Genomic DNA, 23,082 nt, shown 5'->3' with positions numbered 1-23,082 from the left:
TCATCTGTGAGGAGAGAAAAATTCTCATGAGGTGATTTTGCCCACATATAATGGTGCCACAAAGAGTGGAAACCCCAACGTAAGTTATTCATATAACATGTGCAAGATCTAACCAAAAAAAGTGGTTCTATCACCATATCAGTAGCTTTATCTTCACCAATGACTGCCACTGACAGGGATGGAGATGTTCACAATGTGATAACACTATGACATGTAATATATAAAATACTTTTTATATATTACAGCTGGATGTAGGGTTAGAGTTAAACGCCTCAAGAATGCCAATTCCACAGGACAACCTAACATAGAGGCCAGATTTCAGTTTCACAAGAGGACATGTTTGTCTGAAACCCCTCACCACAAAACCACTGGTTTAAGACATCATTTCCCAGCTTGGCGCTCTCCATATGTTTGGGACTTCAACTCCCATCAGCCCCAGCCACCATGGCCAATGGCCAGGAATGCTGTGAAATGCAGTCAAAAACATCTGGAAGGTACTAGGTGGGGAGGGGCTGTTTGAAGATTACCAGCTTTTGCTCTCAGAAATCCTGGCCCCTTAGGCTTTTTGTTGCCTCTGAGCATGTGCGGAGTATCCCCAGTGGAACAAAATGTTTAAAAAGTTCCAGATAGCAAAGTTCCTTTTCCTTTCTAACAGGCAAAGATCAGTGTAAGTTCCCCTCTGAACGGTATTGTTTCTAAAGCATTTTAGAGGAAGCTGGGAAACAATGAAAACGCTGATCACGGCATCTCTTCAGGCGCTACATCTTTCTGTCACAGTAACTGGTGAGGATGAGGGAATTCTGGTCAGTTGGCAAGCCTTTATGATCACATCATAAAGGAGGATTGCTTTTTCTCAACGGACTGCATTCACACAGGCATGTACATTGCTCCACTCATCACCTCAGTGACTTCTGGCTGAAGGAGGTGTGTGTCTGAGGCGCTCTTGTTGTGCGGTGATAACCGCAGCTCTGTCCGCAGTGTTTATACTGTGGAGTAGCTGTTTTGCACCTGGAACTCATCACTAAGACATCAAGCGCGGAGGAAGGCAATTGTCTATAGGAATCATTTCAGATAGATACCTCCTGACAAAAAATGGAGGCACCAAAAACCCCAAATCCAGCATTTTAGCACTTCAGAAATAAAGGCCTGAATTACCTCTTATACAATACATGACATCCTCAAATTGGGGGCGGAAAGAAAATCAAATGCTTCCAAATACTGTAATCTTAACATTTCAGAACTAAGGGCCTTGCTAGACCTACTGGATAATCCGTCTGGGAGTCGGGGCGACGGCACGCTACAGCTAGCACGCGCCGTCGCCCTTTTCCAGATGTAACACGTGACGGGGCAAGGGGAAGCCCCGCCGCATCCGCCATTTTTTTTTAGCCTTAAAGGGCCATGTGCGCAGGAGCGCACCACCGGAGAAGGTAAGTCTTTTTAAAAATAAATATAGGGTCCCCGCTCCCCCTGCCCCTGATTCACACACACACACACACACACACACACACACACAATGCCTGATGCCCCCCTGCCCGCTCACTCGCCCGTCCTCCCCCGTCCGCCATGCCTTGTCCCCCGTCCTTCTTTCCCCCCGTCCCCAATGCCCTGTCCCCTGTCCTTCTTTCCCCCCCATCCGCCATGCCCAATGCCCGTGCCCGTCCTTCTTCCCCCCCGTCCGCCATGGCTGATGCCCGTGCCTATCCTTCTTCCCCCGTCCCCCCGTCCGCCATGCCCGATGCCCGTGCCCGTCCTTCCCCCACCCCCCATCCCCATGCCCATCCTTCTTCCCCCGCCCTCCATCCCCAATGCCCGTGCCCATTCTTCTCCCCCCCTCTCCTGCCGGGTCCAGCCTTTCCCCCGGCCCCTATCTTCCCCCCCCGTCATTCCCCCCCCCCGGCCCGATGGGCACAGCGCTCATAGGAGTGTAAGCAAGCAGCCGGGAAAAGCCACGGACCCTGCTAGACCTTCCGCCTCAGGCCGGGGCTGCGGAAAAGCCGGGCCAAAAGTGAATCCGCTTATCCCGGGTTAAGGGAGGTCTTAGCCCAGCCTGACTCCGGAATCCGCTGTGCGCCATCTGGATGCACAGGAGGGAGACCGGGCCTCACACCACGCTAAGACCTCGTCTAGCAATGGCTTAAGTGTATACTAGCGGACTTTTTAAAGACCATACCAAAGAACAAAGCTGGTGTTCCACTATGTCATTTGCTATGATAATAGTGAGAGCCACTGTGGCACTGTGGTTGGGCTAGGACTGAAGACTCATCTACAACAAGCAAGATATTCCACTATGAAAGTGATATGAAAGTGGTATATAAAAGGCAGGAGCCACACTGCTGCTTTATAGTGATATTGGAGCACTGTAGGATCTACACTGCTGCTTTATAGTGGTACTAAAGTGCATTGACAACTGTTGAGGCCCATGACATATCTACATCAAGCAGGATATAACACTATGAAAGCGGTATATGGTATGTGTCATGAGCCCCAACAGTTGTCAGTGCACTTCAGTACCACTATAAAGCAGTAGTGTGGCTCCTGCTTTTTATATACCGATTTCATACCACTTTCATAGAGGAATATCCTGCTTGGTGTAGATGAGCCCTATAAAAGCGGTATATGGTATGTGTCATGAGCCCCAACAGTTGTCAGTGCACTTCAGTACCACTATAAAGCAGTAGTGTGGCTCCTGCCTTTTATATACCGATTTCATACCACTTTCATAGTGGAATATCCTGCATGGTGTAAATGAGCCCACAGGTTCAAATCTTTACCCAGCCCTGAGTCTCTGGCCCTTTTTACATCTAAGGGTATCCCAGGGAAATGGCGGGATCATCGCTGCCTGCTCTCGGGATCCCGTGTGGCATTTGGATGCACAGGAACGATCCAGGGACAATCCTGGGGGAAAAGGCAGGCGTAGAAACGGCCTCCATCTCAGGCATACCTACCACAGAGGGCTGTTGTAGGCTGGGGAATTATGTTGGCCACCCTGACATCCTTGGAAGAAGGGCAGTACATAAATATAAACATTAAATACAACTGGAGAACATGGTTAAATAATGAGTGCTGCACTACAGGAACTGGTATACAGAGCAGGGGAAATGTACTAAATTATTATTTCTGGATTATTAGTTTTTCTGGATTATTGTACTTAAATTGATTTTATGCTCCTTCTGCTTGTTAGCTTTTTATTTATTTTTACTGGATTATGTAATTGTTATTTGTTTTTATTCTTGTGTATTTTATTCTTGGATTCTAAGCTGACTTGAACATTTTATAGAAAGTCTGGGTAGAAATGTTGACAACAAACCAACCAACCTATAATTAGATGAATACAGTTTTAGGAAGAGCATAATGCCGAATTTATTTTCGTTACTCAGTTTTATAATAAACAAACTCAGAGTGTTTCTATTCTCCCTCGCACAAAAACAACACACATATGGGATTTCTGAGAAGGGCTTCCAGGTCAAAGAGCTGTGAATTCTACTACCTCTCTTTTAAACAATCTTAACAACAAAAGCAACACTTGTATTTATATAGCACATTTGAAACCACCTCACATGAGGAACCTAGTAATCCTTGCAAAAGCTCTGCCTATAGGCCAGTAAAAGAATTCCCATATTACTGAGTGAACCAACACGTATCTAAGAAGTGAGATTTGAGCCAGGGGCCAACACAACTGTAATAGTACTTTAGTATTTGTTGTAGCCTAGACGCAAAGGGGATCCCGGGATCAGGGAGGGTTGATCCCTCCATTGTCCCGGGATATAGCCATCCCCTTTGGCCCCGGTTTTTTCATGGTCCCGGGCTGAACCCAAGACCGCGGAACGTGTGGCCGGTTGTTGCGGGTTGACCCGGCTCCGCGCGAGGAAGCGCTGCACCCATCAGGGGTAGGGTGGAGGGAGAGGGAAATTAATTTAATTTTAAAAACCACTTTAAGAAAAAAAAAATGGCGGGCATGACACCTCTCCTCCTGAGGTCGTCACGCATAAACGGAGGAGGGATCTCGCGTTAAACACAACGCGAGATCTTCCCTCCTGTGTTGCGTGATAAAAGGTAGGTCTAGCTAAGGCCTTAGACTACAATTCACAGCATTCCTGACCACTAACCATGCAAGCTGAGGCTGATGGGAGTTGAAGTCCCAAACATCTGGAAACCACCACAGTAGGGAAGGCTGTTTTGCATTGTGGTCTTTAAGAGGAACTTTCTCCCTTCAACCAAAAACTCCTTTTTGTAAGTACACAGAGAGGAATTAAAAGTTAAAGAAGAGATTTCCAACTGTGTAACTCCAAAAGGTCAGCCACATGGAACTCGACTGTACTGGCAAGCGCCAGGAGGAGAAGGTGAATGCGGGCAGTATGAATCGTAAGCAGTTTTCTTAATTTCAACAACACTGTCTGCCTTTTCTCTGTCTAAGATAGCAATTGAAAAGCAGATAACCTCTTCATTCAAAATGCTCGCTACCCTGCAAGGAGATACTGGATTTTATCACAGCAAATGGAAATAAAGAAAAGTAAAAGAAGAAAACTGTGTGGACTTACAGAGAATGAACTACGGCTAAGTTCATTTTGAAAGATGACCAAAAGGATTACGGAAAGTGCTACAGAATCTTAAACCCCAACACATTATATCATCAAATATACCCCACTGAAATCAATTGCACTTTCTTCTGTGTAGTATATTGAGAATACATATCTTGTTACTTGGAAGGACTTGGAAGCATATGGACATTTGATTCTCTCTCTCTCTCTCTCTCTCTCTCTCTCTCTCTCTCTCTCTCTCTCTCTCTCATATATTTTATTTCATTTTATCCCTTGCTGTTTCTGTGCTTGTCTTCATGACTTTCCACAGAATTTCTCTACCCATAATTGCAGACTTTCCCCACTCTATTTTTTCCTCCCTAAAATAACATTTTGGAGTGTGGATTTTGATGCCAACATAAGCTCCAAAATTCACCCAGCGTAGTGTCTGGGCTAGTTTATTGGGGGCATTGGTGCAGCAGTCACATAGGCCATAGCTATACGGAGCTTTATCCCGGGGTGATCCCTGGGATCGTCCCTGTGCATCCACATGACGCACAGGAGATCCTGGGATCAAGGAGGGATGATCCCTCCTTTGCCCCAGGATCTTGTCCTCCACTTTGGCCCCAGTTTTTCCACAGTCCCGGACTGAGGCTGAGACTGCAGAACGTGTGGCCGGGTGCCGCAGGTTAAGCCAGATCTGTGCGCTTCCTCACGAGGAGCCGGGAACCGCGCATGGAGCGCAGCTCTCCTCAGAAGTGCTGCGCCCATCGGGGGTAGGGTGGGGGGAGCTGGGAAAGTAATTTACATTTTTAAAATTACTTACCGTTTACGCACGAACGTTCATGCGCTGCTGCCCCTTTAAGAAAAAAAATGGTGGGTGCAACACCTCTCCTTCTGAGGTTGTCGCGCGTTGCATGTAAACAGAGGAGGGATCTCGCGATAAACGCATCACGAGATCTTCCAGCTTATGTCATGGGCTAGCTAAGGCCATAGTTTCCCAAAATCCCCTCTCAAGGGGCTAATGGGTATAACATTTTGCTGATGACTTCTTTCATTTTTAAGAGCAAAGCAACATTGAGAGAGATACATTTAGAGCAGAGAAGTATCATCCTAAGGAAAAGCCACCAGTGGGTAATTATTTGGAGCAGGACAACTACAGGTTGAGCAAGGGTTAGGCGCTCCTTGTCTTCCCAATTTACCTCTCTATTTTAAATTCTCTCTTCCCAAAGCAGCTCTGTGGTTTTTGTTTTTGTTTTTTTAAAGGTGTAAGGATATTGTTATACATGCTCATATGTAGTTAGCACCTAAGAAAATTCTTCTCCAAGGAAAATCCCCTCCCTCTGATTCCCCCAAATGAATATGAGTCCTTTATTTACTTATTTAAAATAAGTATTTGAAATATGGGAGGGGTGGGAACAGGAGAGTCTGTGGCTCACTGGTAGAACCTCTGCTTTGCAAACAGAAGATTCCAGGTTTGATCCCCAGTATGTCCCAGTAAGGCTGGAAAAAGTCCTTCCTGAAACCCTGGAGAGCCACTACCAGTCAGTGACGACAATATTGGGCTAGATAGACCAAGGGTCTAGTTCAGTATGAACCTGGCTCAGTATAAACCTATGTTCCCTATGTTTGTATTGCAGCCACCGGGCCCGTCCCAAACCTCCACCCAATCCAAAGAGGTATGAAAGGGGATTAAATGCATGTACAGTTGTATGCACATAGCATTCTCCACACAATACCTCCAGTGTCAGAAGCAGTAAGCCTATATACACCAGTTGCTGGGGAACATGGTTCAGAGGGTGCTGTTGCGCTGGTGAGTCCCTGTTCGACACTGTGAGTTTGACACTGTGTGAATAGAGTGCTGGACTAGATGGACCTTTGGTCTGATCCAACATGAAGCCCCGATTGTGCAGGATTCCTGATCAAATGGAGTATGTACAGTACGCATTTAGTGCTATAAATGTGTGGAACCTCTTTATACTTCTGTTGAATATATACAGGTTAGGGTGCGGCCCATAAGAGGTGAAACATACTCCTCCTCTCTCCATTCATCATATGGAATGCGGGAGAGACAAACATATGAATGGATCTTCAGCCTGTTACAATCAAGACTCTGGGCTTATCTACACCAAGCAGGATATTCCACTATGAAAGCGGTATATAAAAGGCAGGAGCCACACTACTGCTTTATAGTGGTATTGGAGCACTGCAGGATCTACGCTACTGCTTTATAGTGGTACTGAAGCACTGACAACTGTTGGGGCCCAGGACACATCTACACCAAGCAGGATATAACACTACAGAAGCGGTATGAAAGTGGTATACAGTATGTGTCCATGGGCCCCAACAGTTGTCAGTGCACTTCAATACCACTATAAAGCAGTAGTGTGGCTCCTGCCTTTACGCTTTCACACCACTTTCATAGTGGAATATCCTGCTTGGTATAGATGAGCCCTCTGAATTAAAATCTGACATTGGATTCAGAACACAACATTCTATGGTGTATTCTTGTTCAATATAGTTAGATTGAAGGGCCCAATCCTAAAACCAGCACACAAACACTTAAATGTTCTTTTGGACCTTTCTAACAGGAAAACAAATTTGCATCACAAAACAGGAAGCCCGAGTTATCAAGAAATGTACGCGCATGTGTGAATCATCCCACAGGGATTAACTAATATGTTAACGCATGAGAGACTTCATGGTCAACCTAGCAGGCAGAAAATCTGATTTGTTTTATATATCTATATTTATATGCACACACACAAAGGTGGAAAGAAAACACTGGAGGGGTGAAGATAATTAGACACACCTTGATTATGCCAGCATTGCAGCAATGCTATTCTAGCAACACAGAATACAATTAATAGAATTGTAATAGAATACATTTAGAATTAGTATACACATAAATATTAACAGATTCCATCAGGGAATGCAGGTTTCATTCTTGATATCTGCCTTTGGAGCCTGGAACACATCCTTCACACTTCTATCATTCATTCACCTTCAATGGAGGAGCCACGGCACTTTCAATAACTTGTTATCTGAGCTGTGTCAGATAGTACTAACCCTTGAGGAATTTACTGCCTCTTTGTCAATGACCATCTCCCTACTTAGGCCTCATTGACTTGAGGATGTGAATCTGGTAAAGTAAACCAATTTCCTTTTGCAAGGCTGAAGGTTGTGGATTTTCAAGCCGCTTAGTTAATGGGGCCAATTCTTTGCAGAACCGGATCTGTAGTATAGGTGACTTTACCTTAAGTGCTCAAAATCCCAAGGCTTTTAAGTTTTGTATTCCTGGTATGTTTAGTTCTCACCTTGTCAACTTGATCAGGATCTTAGAAGTTTCAGGGCAAGAAAGGTTAAAGAGAGAGAATCAATAGGCAACATTCAAAGTCGCCCAACAGACTTTCTCTTCTTATCTTGCATTGCTCCCCCAAATCTGCTCTGGAGGAGCCCCCAACTTTCCAGAGCATGGGGAGGGGGTGTTACAGGGGGATCTGTTCTGCTGGTACATGGGCAGAGTAAGATACAACCCAATTCCTTTACCTGTCAAAAGGCTGCTTAAAGCAGGAGTGGGCAACCTTTGGACCGCCAGATGTTGGGCCTTCAACTCCCTTCAGCCCTCACCACTGACTATGCTAACTAGGACAGATGGGAATTGTAGGTTAAAACACAAAACTTCCTAAGCCTCTCTCAAGATCCTAGAATCCAATGGGGTCATCCCATAAAGCTAAATAGTTGGTAATTCAGGACTGCTAAAAGAAAGGACTTCTTCAAGATACACAAGATGTAGTGGTGACCACCGATTTGGATGGTTTTAAAAGGGGGGTAGATAAGGGCCTTAGCTAGACCGAAGGTTTATCCTGGGATCATCCCGGGGTCATCCCTGTTCATGTAAATACCACACAAGATATGCCGGGAGCAGGCAGGGATGACCCCGGGATAAACCTTAGGTCTAGCTAAGGCCAAAGTCTTAGAGGAGAAGGCTATCAATGGCTACTAGTCCTGATAACTATGTACAACCTTCAGTAAGGTTGTACATAGTAAGTCTGTGTACCCAAGTTGCTGTGGGACATGGGTTGGTGGGTGGGTGCTAGTGTACTCGTGACCTGCTTGTGGGTTCCCAGTCAACAGCTGGTAAGCCAGTGTGTGAACTGAACGCAGGACAAGATGGACCCTTGGTCTGATCCAGCATGGCTCTTCTCATGTTCTTAGGTGTTCAAAAGTAAAAAAAGAAGTCAAAAAGTGAGTCAATGAACCCCAAAGTGAATTGAATACAAGCATCAGCTGCTCATATGCTAAAAATGTTACATCAGTTCACACAGTTTTAACTGCAGGGCATGGGGTATCAGACACTTGAATGTTTCCCTTAAAACATACGCTGCACATGCACACTGCACACTGCACATGCACACCCACACACTGCATTTCAGCAAACAATATAGCAATGGAAAAAAACTTGTTCCCCCACCCCCGCAAACTTTTCCGGGCCTTCACATCTCTATAGCCAGTTCCCTGAGACAGAGTTTTAGATTCATTCATTCACAGCGTTTTTACCATATCGTTCTTCAAAGAAAGACCCTGAAGCAGCTTACAAAGATTAAGCTAGCAGTATAAAATAGACAACACAAAAGGAAAAGAGACTGGGAGGGAGGAGAAATAAAGCAAAACTCAAGCACCAGTTCTTAGTAAAAAATTAAAAAAAAAACCCACACAAAAACTTTTATGTTAAAATAATAATTAAAAATATAGTTTATAAAATATAAGGTTTTATAAAATAAAATACAGAGTTCATTTATGTAAAATTGTATATAAACAAATATTTATGCCACTTTTCTATTTAAATGGTTCTGCTGTTTCCCCTCACCCCAACCCTCAACATTTTGGTGATGTGAAAGATTTTCCTGCTTTTATTTTTTTATGGTTTTCTGTGATTTTGATTTTTTAAAAAAGATTTTGTTCATTCTGCTTTGACTTTTATCAATGTTTCATTTGTTAGCTGTCTTAAATCTTGTTTTATGTGAGAGACAGGATATAAGTCCTTTAATGCATAAGTAAATAAATACATACAAATAAAATTATGAAGGGATGTGTCCTAGGTGCTCGATTCCCCCCCCCCCTATGAGCGGTATTCAAATACACAGTTCCCTTCATCCTTACCTACCTTTGGCTCAGGGTGACCATATGGAAAGGAGGACAGGGCTCCTGTATCTTTAACAGCTGCACAGAAAAGGAAATTTCAGCAGGTGTCATTTGCATACATGCAGCACCTGGTGAAATTCCCTCTCCATCACAACAGTTAAAACTGCAGGAGCCCTGCCCTCTTTTTGTATCTTTTCATGCTAAGCAGAGCTCCTGCAGCTTTAACTGTTGTGAAGCAGAGGGAATTTCACCATATGCATACAAAAGACACCTGCTGAAACTCCCTCTTCATCACAACAGTTAAACCTTCAGGAGTCCTGCCCTCTTTTGTATCTGGTCTCCTCCTTTCCATATGGTCACCCTACTCTGGCACAGAGTCATTCTCTCTCCAGCACTGTACTGCTGCCTGCTTCTAGACCCAGTAGGCTGGAGGCGCTGTCATATTTGGCGTTGACTAGGGTGACCATATGAAAAGGAGGACAGGGCTCCTGCATCTTTAACAGTTGCATAGAAAAGAGAATTTCAGCAGGTGTCATTTGTATATATGGAGAACCTCGTGAAATTCCCTCTCCATCACAACAGTTAAAGGTGCAGGAGCTATACTAGAGTGACCAGATTTTAAAGAGGGCAGGGCACCTGCTGCTTTAACTGTTGTAATGAAGAGGAAATTTCACCAGGTTCCCCATATATACAAATGACACCTGCTGAAATTCCCTTTTCAATACGACTGTTAAAGACACAGGAGCCCTGTCCTCCTTTTCATATGGTCACCCTAGCGTTGACTGCTAACACGTTTGCCAAAAAGTTTAGCCATCACTGCAGAACAGGATGCTAAAAGAGGCACAGCTGTTATTTATGCTGCCAGTGCAGCTTCTAGAGGAGCTGATGTATGTTCTTCATGCTTGAACAGCTCCCGTGTACATTTCAGGCATCTCTCAGTGGTAGGGAATGCATGTGCTTCCCCTGTGGACTTCAGACAAAAAAGCATGAAAATTCACCTGCACAAATGACTCAACTGCTCCTGGGCATGTGCAAAGCCACCCCAAGAGCCAATTCAAAAGTCCAGTGGGGGACAGTGACGTGATGTGATGTTATTTATTTATTTATTTATTACATTTTTATACTGCCCATCAGCTGAAGCTCTCTGGGCAGTGGACAATTAAAAACCATAAAAATATAATAAGTATAAATTTAAAACATTAAAAAGTTTGTTTTTTAAAAAAAGCAATATAAAACCAGCTACATTAAAAACCAGGGAAAGCCCTATGTAAAAAGTTATGTCTTCGGGAGGCGTTTAAAAGATGTTACGTTTTCTGCCTCGCGAACCACAGGAGGGACGGTTTTCCAGAGGGTGGGTGCCGCTATTAAGAAGGCCTGCCGCTGAGGTTCTTCATGGAGTTGTTCAATGGGCATACACTGCCTCAGAATGGGAGCTGGAATTAGCTCATTTGAGAGCTCTTCCATATCTGGGAGTAAGCCCTGTTGAACCCAGTGGGATTTACTTCTGAGTAAACATGCACAGTATCAGGCTAAAAGATGTCTCTGCACATAGAAAGCTGCCTTCTCTGTGACATGCAAGCTTTCCATGTGCAGGAAGGCTTTGAGACTGAAAGAACTGGGCATGTTTAGCCTGGAGAAGAGAAGAATGAGGGGAGACATGATAGCACTCTTCAAATACTTAAAAGGTTGTCACACAGAGGAGGGCCAAGATCTCTTCTCGATCCTCCCAGAGTGCAGGACACGGAATAACGGGCTCAAGTTAAAGGAAGCCAGATTCCGGCTGGACATCAGGAAAAACTTCCTGACTGTTAGAGCAGTATGACAATGGAATCAGTTACCTAGGGAGGTTGCGGGCTCTCCCACACTAGAGGCATTCAAGAGGCAGCTGGACAAGCATCTGTCAGGTATGCTTTAGGGTGGATTCCTGCAATGAGCAGGGGGTTGGACTCGATGGCCTTGTAGGCCCCCTTCCAATTCTGCTATTCTATGATTCTATATAGGCATGGTAGAGTTACTAGAGCATAGGAGGCCTCTCCTTTGATATTTTACTGGTGCTGTGAAATTCTAACTTGGTATTAGCTGAGCCACTGTCTCAGCTCCTAACTGCAATATCGGGATAATAAAAACCTACCTGACAGGGTTGCTATAAGGATTACTGAGACAATGGCTACTACATCATCATCATCATCATCTATATTGCCACATAATTTATTTATTTATTGCATTTTTATACCGCCCAATAGCCGAAGTTCCCTGGGCAGTTCACAATAACCAAAGCTTTCTGGGAAGTTTAAAACAACATGAATGACTCTAGCGTCCCATCCCCCCGGGCTTGCGGGGCCCCTCTTCCTCTTCTCGAGAGGCCACAAGGAAATTGGAAGTTCCCATTTTTTATTAACCATGGTTTGATGTGTTCTCTGAACCATAAACTGTGGTCAATCTAAACTATTGTTTGTTGAAAAAAGCCAACTTGAGAAATAGTTTGAAGTTGGTCGGTTTTAAAAAACAAACAAAAACAAACCCACAGCTAGGATTAGTTCTGATGACACAACAAGCCATAGTTAATCAAAAACAGAAGTCACACAAAGCCACTCTGGAGGAAGCATGCGGAAGAGGATATTGCATGAGCCCACAGGGAGGCTAGGATTGTTCCTGTCTTGATGAATGCTGAATGCAGCCAATGTATGGATAGTGCTTTAAACACTGTAAGCTACTAAATAATAATAATAATAATAATAATAATAATAATGCCTGAAAGGACCATGTCACATACATCCCTGTACATTTTCAGTTCAAAATGAAACTAGTTACCAACTTTAGGTATGTTGCAAATGAATCACCTGTACTCTCTTATAAAATCATGCCCACTTTTCTTACTTGCTCCTGTCTTTTGGAATTGTGTATTGTTACTTTTTTCTTCTATTATGGTGTGTTTAGCATGGTGTGTTTAGCACGTTTAATAAACAAATTATACAATTCCATCCTGAAACTGAGCTCTGAAACGGGAAAACCTAGGGAAAGTACTTTGTTTCTGTACCCTGGCTGGCTGTCTATATGTACATACACAAACACACACAATTTAAATGTGTATTTGTGCACATGTGTGTTGCACATGCATGCGTACTGGGCATGGGGAGGACTAGAAGCTTGTGAGAACCTGTGTAGCAGGGGCTATTGCTCCTGAAAATCTGAAATGGAGGCTGCTGTAGCAACCCAACGGCCATCTCTAATTTTCCACGAGCAGCAAGTGGTGACGAACAGAGACGTCTCATTATTCTGCTCACTCGTTCGCTCCTCCTGGCCAGTCTCCAGCTCCACTTGGGTTGCATGGTGTCAATAGCAGAGAAAAGAGGAACAGGTGGTGTTTACCTTAGACCAGCTCAAGCCAGCTGGTGGGACTTCTGGTGTCTGCAGAAGCAGGGTTGGCTCGATTTCTGCCAACCCTGGTCAGCCAAGTTGGTGCCCGCAGGAGTACCAGAGCTAATGCCAGGTTCCCTTTGAGCCTTGCTGCCTGCCTGTTGATTTGCTGGCCTCTCCAGCATAGATAAAAGGGATAAGCAACAGCTAGACTTGGTCAAGGAGGGAACTCTGAGCCTGGCGCAAGGAGAAGCATCCAGTAGTACCTAGTTTCAAGGCCAACATCCCAGGAGTGTGCAGGAAAGAAAATGTGTGTTCTTTATGCTTCTTACTTGTCTATATATGCATAAGTGACAGCAAGAAGGTAGCTGTGTGCGTCCGCTTCTTGTGCCTGTGTTGCTCATATGTGTGCACGAAAGAGTGGCCTCAGCTAGACCAGGGGGTTGTTCCACGACGATCTCGTGTTTTTATGATCGTGAGATCGTTCGCACTGGTCTACATGCTACATGCAACATCGCGGCTGCCATTTTTTTTTTGTTTTAAAGTAGAAGGAGCGCACGAGTGCTCATGCACAGATGGTAAGTCTTTTTTTTTAAAAAAAAAATCCCCGCTCTCTCCACCCCACCCCCAAGGGCACAGAGCTCCTGAGGATCCCAGGAGCACGGGTCCCAGCTCCACGCAAGTTACCACGAGGAGCCAGGACACACACATTCCGCGGTCTCAGGATCAGCCCAAGACTGCAGAAAAAGTGGACTCAAAGGCGAGGGCGAGATCCCAGGGGCAAGGGAGGAATCATTCCTCCCTGATCCCGGGATCCCCTGTGCGTCATGTGAATACACAGTTACGATCTCGGGGATCGCCCCGGGGTATCTCCCCATCTAGCTATGGCCAGTGAGAGACTGTTCCTGTATGGCTTAATCTACACCAAGCAGGATATTATGAAAGTGGTATGAAAGCAGTATATAAAAGGCAGGAGCCACACCAAGCAGGATATTGCACTATGAAAGTGGCATATGGTAGGTGTCAATGGGCCCCAACAGTTGTCAGTGCACTTCGATACCGCTGTAAAGCAGTAGTGTGGCTCCTGCCTTTTATATACTGCTTTCATAGTGCAATATCCTTCTTGGTGTAGCTTAGGCCTATGTATAGGGTGCGGTGGGGAGCTTTGAAGAGCACTCATCTGTATAACAGCTAAATATTTTCTTAATTACTTGACCTTATAATGTATGTGTAAGGCTTCAGCAGTAGTTCCTGGCTTGGCTCGCTTCCTTGAGTTGTCTGCTCTGCATGTAGGCTGTTTCTCGCTGACTAACTGGTGCAGTTGTCTAGCCTGGATTGTGCTGTGATCTGGTGAAGCGTGATATAATGCACAGATGGCGTTGCTTGGTGGCAGGGGACATGTAAGCACATGTAACAGCTCTGCAATGTAGATTAACTGAGCATTTTTTTCTATCTCTACCCAGGTATCTATTATTATCATCGTTATTATTATTTCAAGAATTGGCAAGACAACTAATAAAAAAAGTTGACAGTTCTAAATTTCTATATTACAAAGGACTTTAATTGCATTGATTTGTGGCAAGAACAAGGGCCATGGCTGTTAAAATGACCTATGATTTATAGATTTGACCCTGTTCACAATGCTGCCCCCCTGATTTTGCATTGTTATTTTATAAAACCCAAAAACCACTGGAGGTAACACACACATTAAAGATTGAGGAAAAGGAGGAGGGAAAACAGAAAAAAATATTTTAAAAAAAATAAGAGAGGGGAATCCTCCCTTAAAATATAGCAAACAACTAAAGCAATACATAATCTAAGCATATTTTAGAGCATCAAAACAAAATTTATTAACTAACCAGTACTTCATAATATAGCTATCAAATACGATGCATTTCCCCTCTCCTTATGATGCAGACACAGTTGACTTTCTGCACTGGTGCAAACTTCTCCTGTTGTAGAAATGCCACATTAACAAAAAGCTAATATTTTCACAAAATACATACTCACATACTCACTACAGCTGTCTCAGCCAGAAACTGCAAAAACAACACACCCACTTTTTAAAAAGTTCCTGCAGTTTCTGAAGTCAAAAGACAAACTCCCTTGGCCTGTTACGACCTCATCAAAAAATCCAGCATTTCTGAAAAGCATAAACATCATCTGATTTTCTGAAACGGGCCACAGAAATGAACAAAACACACACTCACACACAGCAAGAAAAATCCCGGTGTCCGACAGGAGGGAGACTGTTGTTTGACAAGTTTTCCTGGAGCAAAACTAAAGTTTTGCTTTTAGTTGTGAAACAATTCAGGGCTTCTTTTCTCTTGTGAGACTGCAGTCAAGAGCAACAATTTAGGGTCTGCCTTAATGGAGAGTTTCTTGAAACACCATTAATTTTATTTTGAAAAGTAGATATATCCTTGGTTCAGAAATAAAGGCTCCAAACTTTACCAGCATTTAACAAGCATGTCTGGAAGAAACGTATCCCACGACCACCATCCCTATTTTTACCCCTTTACAAATTTCAAACAGAATGCATCAGAAAACTGCAGGGTCCATCCTACTACATCACACAAACTCCCCAAACTGTCTTTGAAGGCCTGACTGCTCAGACAGAGGGAGGCAAAAAAACCCCCACACCTAACATTTATTTATTTCAAAGTAATGCATGGGTTCTTTTTCCCTGCTGCAGATCCTTTGCAAAAAAAATTGCACACACAACTCCCAAACAACATGTATCAAAAATGCCTGTTACAATTCAGACATATATATATAGATAGATAGATATTTGGCAGGTCTGTAAAGACCTCTTGAGCCAAACAGGTTTGGAAGTGGGCAAAATCAGCAAGCATCACAAAGTGAGCTGCAATAAATAAATAAATACATTTGCAAAAAATTCACACAAGAAGATGCATCAGAGAGGCAGATGGAATTGGCTGCAATCCAAACATTCAAGTTTGCAAACAGATATCATGCTGAATTAGGTTTCATCTCCCCACCACCCCCACAAGAAAACAGCAACAACACAGTAAAATAGGTAGATAGAATGAACTCACCATTAGAAGGGAGAGAGAGGTTCCCAGAGCCACTTTTAACTAAGAATGAATTGGGGACAAACTCTTCCTCAGAGTCAGAGTCCTGAGTTGGCTGGGCCACACCGTTGCCTAGCAACCTTCTCTGGCTCTCATTGGCTGGAGGGGAAGGGGGAGGGGAGGGGGATTGCTCAATAGGGGTTGATGAGGCTGATGAACAATGCAGAGGAAGACCTGTGGACCACAAACACAAATACAGACAGAAAATAAATAACTGAAAAAATTGCACACACGCACACACAACCCCCCAAAGAAACAAGAACCACAAACGAGAAAAGGACACAACAAGAGGGGGGTGGGGGAAATACACACCAAACACAAAAGCATGCACAGAGGCGGAACTTTTAGGGGACCGGACAAGAAACATGAATTTCAGTCTTTAAAAAGACGCAAGCGGATGCTCTGTGCAAATGAAAACGCGCAGTTTTGGCTTCAAACCTATGCCCACAAACTTGGGAATGATTCGCAGTGAAGTCGCTGGATTTGACTTCTGAGTAGACAAGCGCGGGATTGCACCGTTACAGATAGATATAGAGGGAGAGAAAGATAAAAGAGAGAGATCCGATGTTGAGGTGTAGTCTTGATTAAGCCGGCCTTAATTGCTCTGGGAAATCCTGCAATTTTCAGTCGCTGGTTAGAAAGCTTTGAGCTTCGTGTCGAGAGACTTAAAAAAGAAAAAAAAAGGTTCTTGTCTTTTTAAACAAGCAAATCGTGTGTGTGTGTGTGTGTGTGTGTGTGTGCGTGTAATACAGGAGTATTGAGGCTGGATTTAATCATACGTCTGTGCAATTTCTAAGCCAAATGATCGGTCCCTGCAAGGGGAGGTTGAAGGTTGCACCAGCACAGGATTGCATGATGAAACTGAGCAGTAACAGGCCAGAAGCAAAAGTCAATAGAAAGCTAATGTACATCAACTGAGCTACTAAGAGAACAACTGCTTCTTTGAAGTGCACAACGCTAGGGCAAAGAGATACTTTGTACTGACATGATCCTGCTCCTTCCTTGAGGTCGCACACCCAATCGGTGTGTCCCCTACCTGATCTCGAGACACGATCAGGTTGCCTCAGAGGCATAAGAGTCTCTGACGTGACACTGCTCCTCCTGTATACTAACCAGAGCACCTTTGCACATAACTCAGGGCTCCCACACTGCTCCTGGAAAATATAAAACCTTCCACCAAAGTGAGTGCCCCTGATGTGGTTAGTAACCATTATACGCAATGCTTTCCCCAAAGGCCCAGGCGTCTAATGACCTCAGAGGCATCAATGCAGCCAGAGATATGCACATTTGTTGGGACTAGTGTGTAATTGCAAAGATGGTGGCATTTCCTTACAGCCCGACCGTGTAAATTTCCCCAAACTCTGAGAACATCACCAAAAAAATCCTCCTTTTAAAGTTGTTTTACAAACATTGGGGGGGGGGAATAGGAAGCACATAGGAGCTTAATCCTGGGAGACCCATCACACATTTTCTGTTAACTGTAAAGAAAACAAATCACCCAGAGAAATTTGTGCCAGACTTCGCAAAAACAACAAAAATAAAAACTTTATAGTCCGTTCTAACATGTTGTATAAAAGTTATACGTTAGCCTAACTAAAACCATACGAGGACTGCACAGTATCTCTTTCTAAGGGGCATGCCAAAAAAAGCAAAAATTAAATAAAATAAAAAATAAAACCCAAACAGGAACCACCAAGGGTTTTGTCTGTTTAGATTTGTTTCCTGCCCCCACCCCCGAAAAAAGATTTGCTAAGGTTCAGAGAACTAAAAGCTCATCTCACCCCTTTCGTTTCCTCTCTTTCTTCGTTTCGGTCGCTGGACCATGTCATGACAGGCGCGGGGGTGGGGGTGGGTCTGTGAACATTCCCACCCTGGTTTATGTCGACCTTGCCACGTACATTGTGAAATTTCTATCAACTCCTTTTATTTGTCAGTATGTTTTTGATCACAGTTTGAGCTGAGGCCTCATCTGTGAGGCCAGGAGTTTCGGAGAACAGATGAATGAAACCCAAAGCCACCCTTTCCCCCCTCTCCATGTTAAGCGGTACCCCTTTTAATTCGGACTCCCTCGAGACCCAAGTCTGGCTATAACCTCATCTGTACAAGAGAGTGACTCAGTCTCACTCCTGGGGCCATATACCATGTCCAAATAACACCGTCTGCCATAAACGAACATCACTGATATTATTCTGTTCGTCTTTGCTGCCGACGTACAAAGAATAACAAGGACGAACAGGTAAAGAGGAGTTAAAGGTACCAATGGTCTGTTTTGCCGATGGTGGGCACATATTTTCCCACTAGCCGGAATACAGACTTCCTAGTCCCTCCCAGAGCCTGGGCAAGGTTTTGTGGGATCCCAGGAAATCACCTCCCCCAATTCTCACTACAGCCCAAGCGATGATGGACAGAACACCAAACTCCTGCATTCAAATACTTGGCTGGCTTAAACCGGCACAAGAAATTAAGTCCTGAATGCACACCACAGTCTCTTGGACCTCACTAAATCCTTAACTCCTTGGCCCCAGGTTTCCACCCTGCAAATGCAACGCCCTGCCCCCAATTCCATCATCCTGGAGAGGTTTTATCCTATCCCACTCTTCTCACTGGCCTTCCTTCCATCAACTCCCCACATTTCCTTCAGTCCTCAAGTGTGCACAATCTGAGAGAGATATAGCCCCCTGCCATGTGCCCCACCATTTGAGTTGTGGGCCCCGTGGTCAGAAATACAAAGACGACAGAACAATATATTGCCTCTGCAAGTGGAAATCAATGAAACAGAGGTGGAAGAAAAGTCGCTAGCCAGGGAGGCAAGGCATCTCCCGTAAAGCATAGTTTGGGCCTTGCTGGTCCGTTTCTGCCCTTTTGCATTTCTCTCTCGTTCTTTTCCTCACCCTCTTAACCTCTACGCCCCCTCTCTCTTTGTCGTCCTTCCAATTTCAAGGACTTACGTTTTCCCACCCAAATTGGAACCCCCCCAAAAGTGTTGACAACTACACGCCAAGCCCTTTGACACCTTGTCCTGAAAAGCCTTCAGAGGGTATGTGTGAAAAGAGTGGAGGTTGAAAGGCAGAGAGAGAGAAACACCTGGAAGGGGTAAATGAATGCAATTGTTGAATTGCTCTCTGCTCAGGGAATGCAGGTTGAAGGTAGATATTGACACCTCCACCACCATTGCCACACCGCCATCCCTTATACTGCTGCAAAGAGTACCAAGGGAAATTATTTTCTCCAAACAGTAGTCAAAAATGTTGAGCGTCTTTATTGTATTTTATTAATACGGGTGGAAGGAAGGTCGTCTGTGCAGGGCCAGCATTATTATTATTATTATTATTATTATTATTTATTTATTTATTTATATAGCACCATCAATGTACAATGTACAATGTTCAAGGGAAGGCAAAGTTGGGCACCTGCATCTCGCTCTGGCCTAGGCAACGGTGGTGTTGAGGAGCAGGAGAGGTCACAGCCTGCTGGCTCACTGGTTCTCGGCCTGGCATGTAAGCAAGTAGTATGAGAAAAAGGATGAGGAGAAATAACAGCTGGTGACAATTGTGCTGAGAAGGTGGGCTTACTGAGGGAGGGGGGCATAGGGCTGGGCAGAGGGGGGGGCAGTGAGGCCTGTTGGCATGGGCCTACGATTTTGAGAGGGCCTACTCCAAGTCCTCCTGGGCAAAGTTGCTCGATATTTCTGTTGTTGATGAATTTGCCCAAAGAAAAGCAGGTAAAGCATTTCTGAAGTGATGTCTTATATACATCTTGAATAAAAGTGTTTGCCATTACCTTTTTAATAAATCGTTCTAATTCATATGTATTTAGAACTGACTACTACCAGCTTTGCCCGGCCCTGGGGGGTAGGGCATTGCGGGTGCTTTATCCAAGGGCCCTTAAAAACTTGGAACCAACACTGAGAATATGCCCCAGTGGTGCATGACTGGTCAATTTCCCCCAGCACTTGCTGGTTACTTGGCTTCTTGCAAGGATTGCTGGATGAAATGGTTTCATCTGACAAGATACGTAAGAAGAGCCCTGCAGGATCAGACCAAGGGTCCATCTAGTCCAGCACTCTGTTCACACAGTGGCCGACCAGCTCTCAGCCAGGGACCAACAATGCAGGACACGGTGCAACAACACCCTCCTACCTATGTGCCCCAGCAACTGGTGTACGTAGCCTTACTGCCTCTGATAATGGAAGTAGCACATGGCCATCAGGACTAGTAACCATAACTAGCCGTCTCCTCCAGGAATGTTTCTAACCCCTGTTTAGAGCACTCCAAATTGGAGGCCATCACTACACTACACATAAGCACTACTCATGTACTACTTAAGCAAGAGTGTAGATCCAGGATCGCGTAATGTAAATCTTATGCCTTAACTAGGCATTGTTAGAAAAGGAAATGAGAATAAAACTGCCAGTATCATTATACAAATCCATGGTGCGACCACACAGAGAATGCTGTGTAAAGTTTTGGTCACCACACCTAAAAAAGGATATTATAGAGCTAGAAAAAGTATAGAAAAGGGTAACTCAAATGATTAAGGGGCTGGAGCATCTCCCCTATGAGGAAAGGTTACATCAACTGGGATTGTTTAGCTTGGGAAAAAGGAGGCTAAGGGGAGACATGATAGAGGTGTACAAAATCATGCATGGTATGGAGAAGGTGGATAAGGAGACATTTTTCTCCTTCTATCAAAATACTAGAACCCAGGGTCATCCCATGAAGCTGATTGGTGGGAGATCCAGAACAAATGAAAGGAAGGACTTCTTCACACAGCACATAGTTAAATTATGGAACTCACTACCACAAGATGTAGTGATGGCCACCAATTTGGATGGCTTTAAAAGGGGGTTGGATAAATTCTTGCAGGTGAAGGCTATCAATGGCTGCTAGTTCTGATGGCCATGTGTAAGCCTATATACACCAGTTGTTGGGGAACATGGGTGGGAGGATGCTGTTGCACCATGTCCTGCTTGTGGGTCCCTGGTTAACAGCTGTTTGGCTAACGTGTGAACAGAGTACTGGACTAGATGGATCCTTGGTCTGATCCAGCATGGCGTAGCGTACTCCCAGCATTCCCCAGCCACAGCCAGGCAGGGTGGGAGGAGGCAGACAGATGCTTCTATCACCCTTTGTTCTCCTAATTATGTTATGTACTGCTAGATGGGCCTCTGAGAGCTCCATTCAGATGGGGGGATATCACGGTTCCCTACCGTCGCTTCTCCGCCTCCACTCCTGTCCCACAATACTTCCTCTTTCTTCCTGGAGAAGAAAGAGGAAGTAAACGAAGACCATGTGGCCCACTCGGGGGGCGTTTTTATTGCGCTGCTTTTCCTGCACACAGCAGGAAATGGTGGCACATTCCGTTCCCCCCCCCTCAAAAAAAGACAGATTTTGGGGGGGAGATTTTGTGATGGAAAGAAGGCAAGAAGGAGCGGGAGGCGCACGGGAGGCGGAGGGTCCTGTCGTCTAAAGGATTTGTGAGCATGAAGTAAAACGCTCATCTGATGAACTCCTGAGTCCATCTAACAGACCTGCCTTCAAGTGGATGGGACAGGCGAAGGAGAGGCTTGTGAGTACAGCATTGTGTGATTCCATGTGCTCCATCATGTATGAAGCATATGTTCCAGTGATCCCCACCTACCAGGAACAGATCCAATATTCCACACAAAATTCAGGGCTCTGGATAAAATAATCCTAAGTGCTTTGCTGGAACAGACAAAATGTCTAACCTAGTGCTCTGTCTCTGATAGAGGCCAGCCCAATGCCCCCCAAATGCACACATATAGGGGCCTGGAGGTAATAGCAATCTCCTGCTTTTTAAGTCAGTGATCATGGCTGTCTGCGAATTTATCTAAAAAGCCCTTTGAGCTATTGGCTGCAACCCCATCTTGCGGCAGGGAATGCTGTAAGTGAATTATGAATTGTGGAGAAGAAATACTTCCATTTCTTTCTCCTCAATCTATTGGCAATCTTTTCTTTCAGCAATTGCTGGCATAGCAGAAGGGCCGGAGCTATAAACAAGGAGAGCCTTCCCCCAACCTGGTGCCCTCAACTTGTGGTCCAACACTTCAGGCACTGTTAAATCTGGCCCTGCTAGGTCCAGTGGGCCGCTTGTTTGAATTCAGCAAACAGCCATTCTGGACTGTAATGGAGGCCAGGCAGTGGAGGCTGGTGGCTCCAACCTCAGTCGGGTGATGAAACCGCTCCGGGTGTATTTACTTATTTAGAAAATTTGTATACCATTGCATATCTGAAACAAATTTCAAAGTGGGGAATGTAAGAATTAAATCAGTAAAAGATACAAAAATTAAAACACCATTATTATAGTAAAAAACCACAGAATGCCAATGGCTGTCAGTCAAGGAATGGTTCCCGGAATAAGACTATTTGAGGAGGCGCCGGAAACAACACAGCATTGGTGCCTGCCTGACTTTCAGAGGCAGGGTGTTCCAAAGAAAGGGGGTCACCAGTCTGAAGGCTCTTCTCCTGGTGGGCTGCAATCGGGCCAAAGGTCCATGTGGAACCACCAGGAGCATGCCCTCTGACAACCTCAATGACCGGGCAGGTTGGGAGGCGAGAAGGCGCTCTCTCAGGCATCTGAAGGGAGGCACCTTAGATTAACCCTGTTAATCCTGCTCAGTCTCTCATCGGCTTTTGATATCGTCGACCATGGTATCCTCCTGGATCGACTCTGTGGGATGGGCATCAGAGGCACTGTGCTACAGTGGTTCCAATCCTACCTATGGGGTTGTTTTCAGAGTAGCATTGGGTGACCATTCCTCAGACCTTGGCAATTGAGCTATGGGGTGCTGCAGGGCACCATCCTGTGCTCAATGTTATTTATTTATTACACTTATATGCCGCCCCCATAGCCAGAGCTCTCTGGGTGGTTTACAGAATCTAAAAGAGTAAGATAAAAATGAGTATACAAAATTTAAAATTCTAAAACACAGAACATACACACATAAA

General features: G+C 44.7%; 1 protein-coding gene across 1 annotated transcript in view; it reads right to left on the bottom strand.

The window, feature by feature from the left end:
- TENM4 (teneurin transmembrane protein 4) overlaps positions 1–23,082 on the bottom strand; it is a 478,872-nt gene that overhangs the window by 361,615 nt on the left and 94,175 nt on the right. The window contains exon 3 of the mRNA XM_063127306.1: positions 16,079–16,288. Coding sequence (XP_062983376.1) covers positions 16,079–16,288 — 210 coding nt within the window. The remainder of the gene's footprint in view (positions 1–16,078; positions 16,289–23,082) is intronic.

Source organism: Elgaria multicarinata, chromosome 5, assembly GCF_023053635.1.
Source record: "Elgaria multicarinata webbii isolate HBS135686 ecotype San Diego chromosome 5, rElgMul1.1.pri, whole genome shotgun sequence".
In the NCBI taxonomy this organism is placed as follows: domain Eukaryota; kingdom Metazoa; phylum Chordata; class Lepidosauria; order Squamata; family Anguidae; genus Elgaria; species Elgaria multicarinata.
The sequence above is the reverse complement of the archived record's forward strand: the minus strand, read 5'-3'. Positions and strand labels throughout refer to the sequence as shown.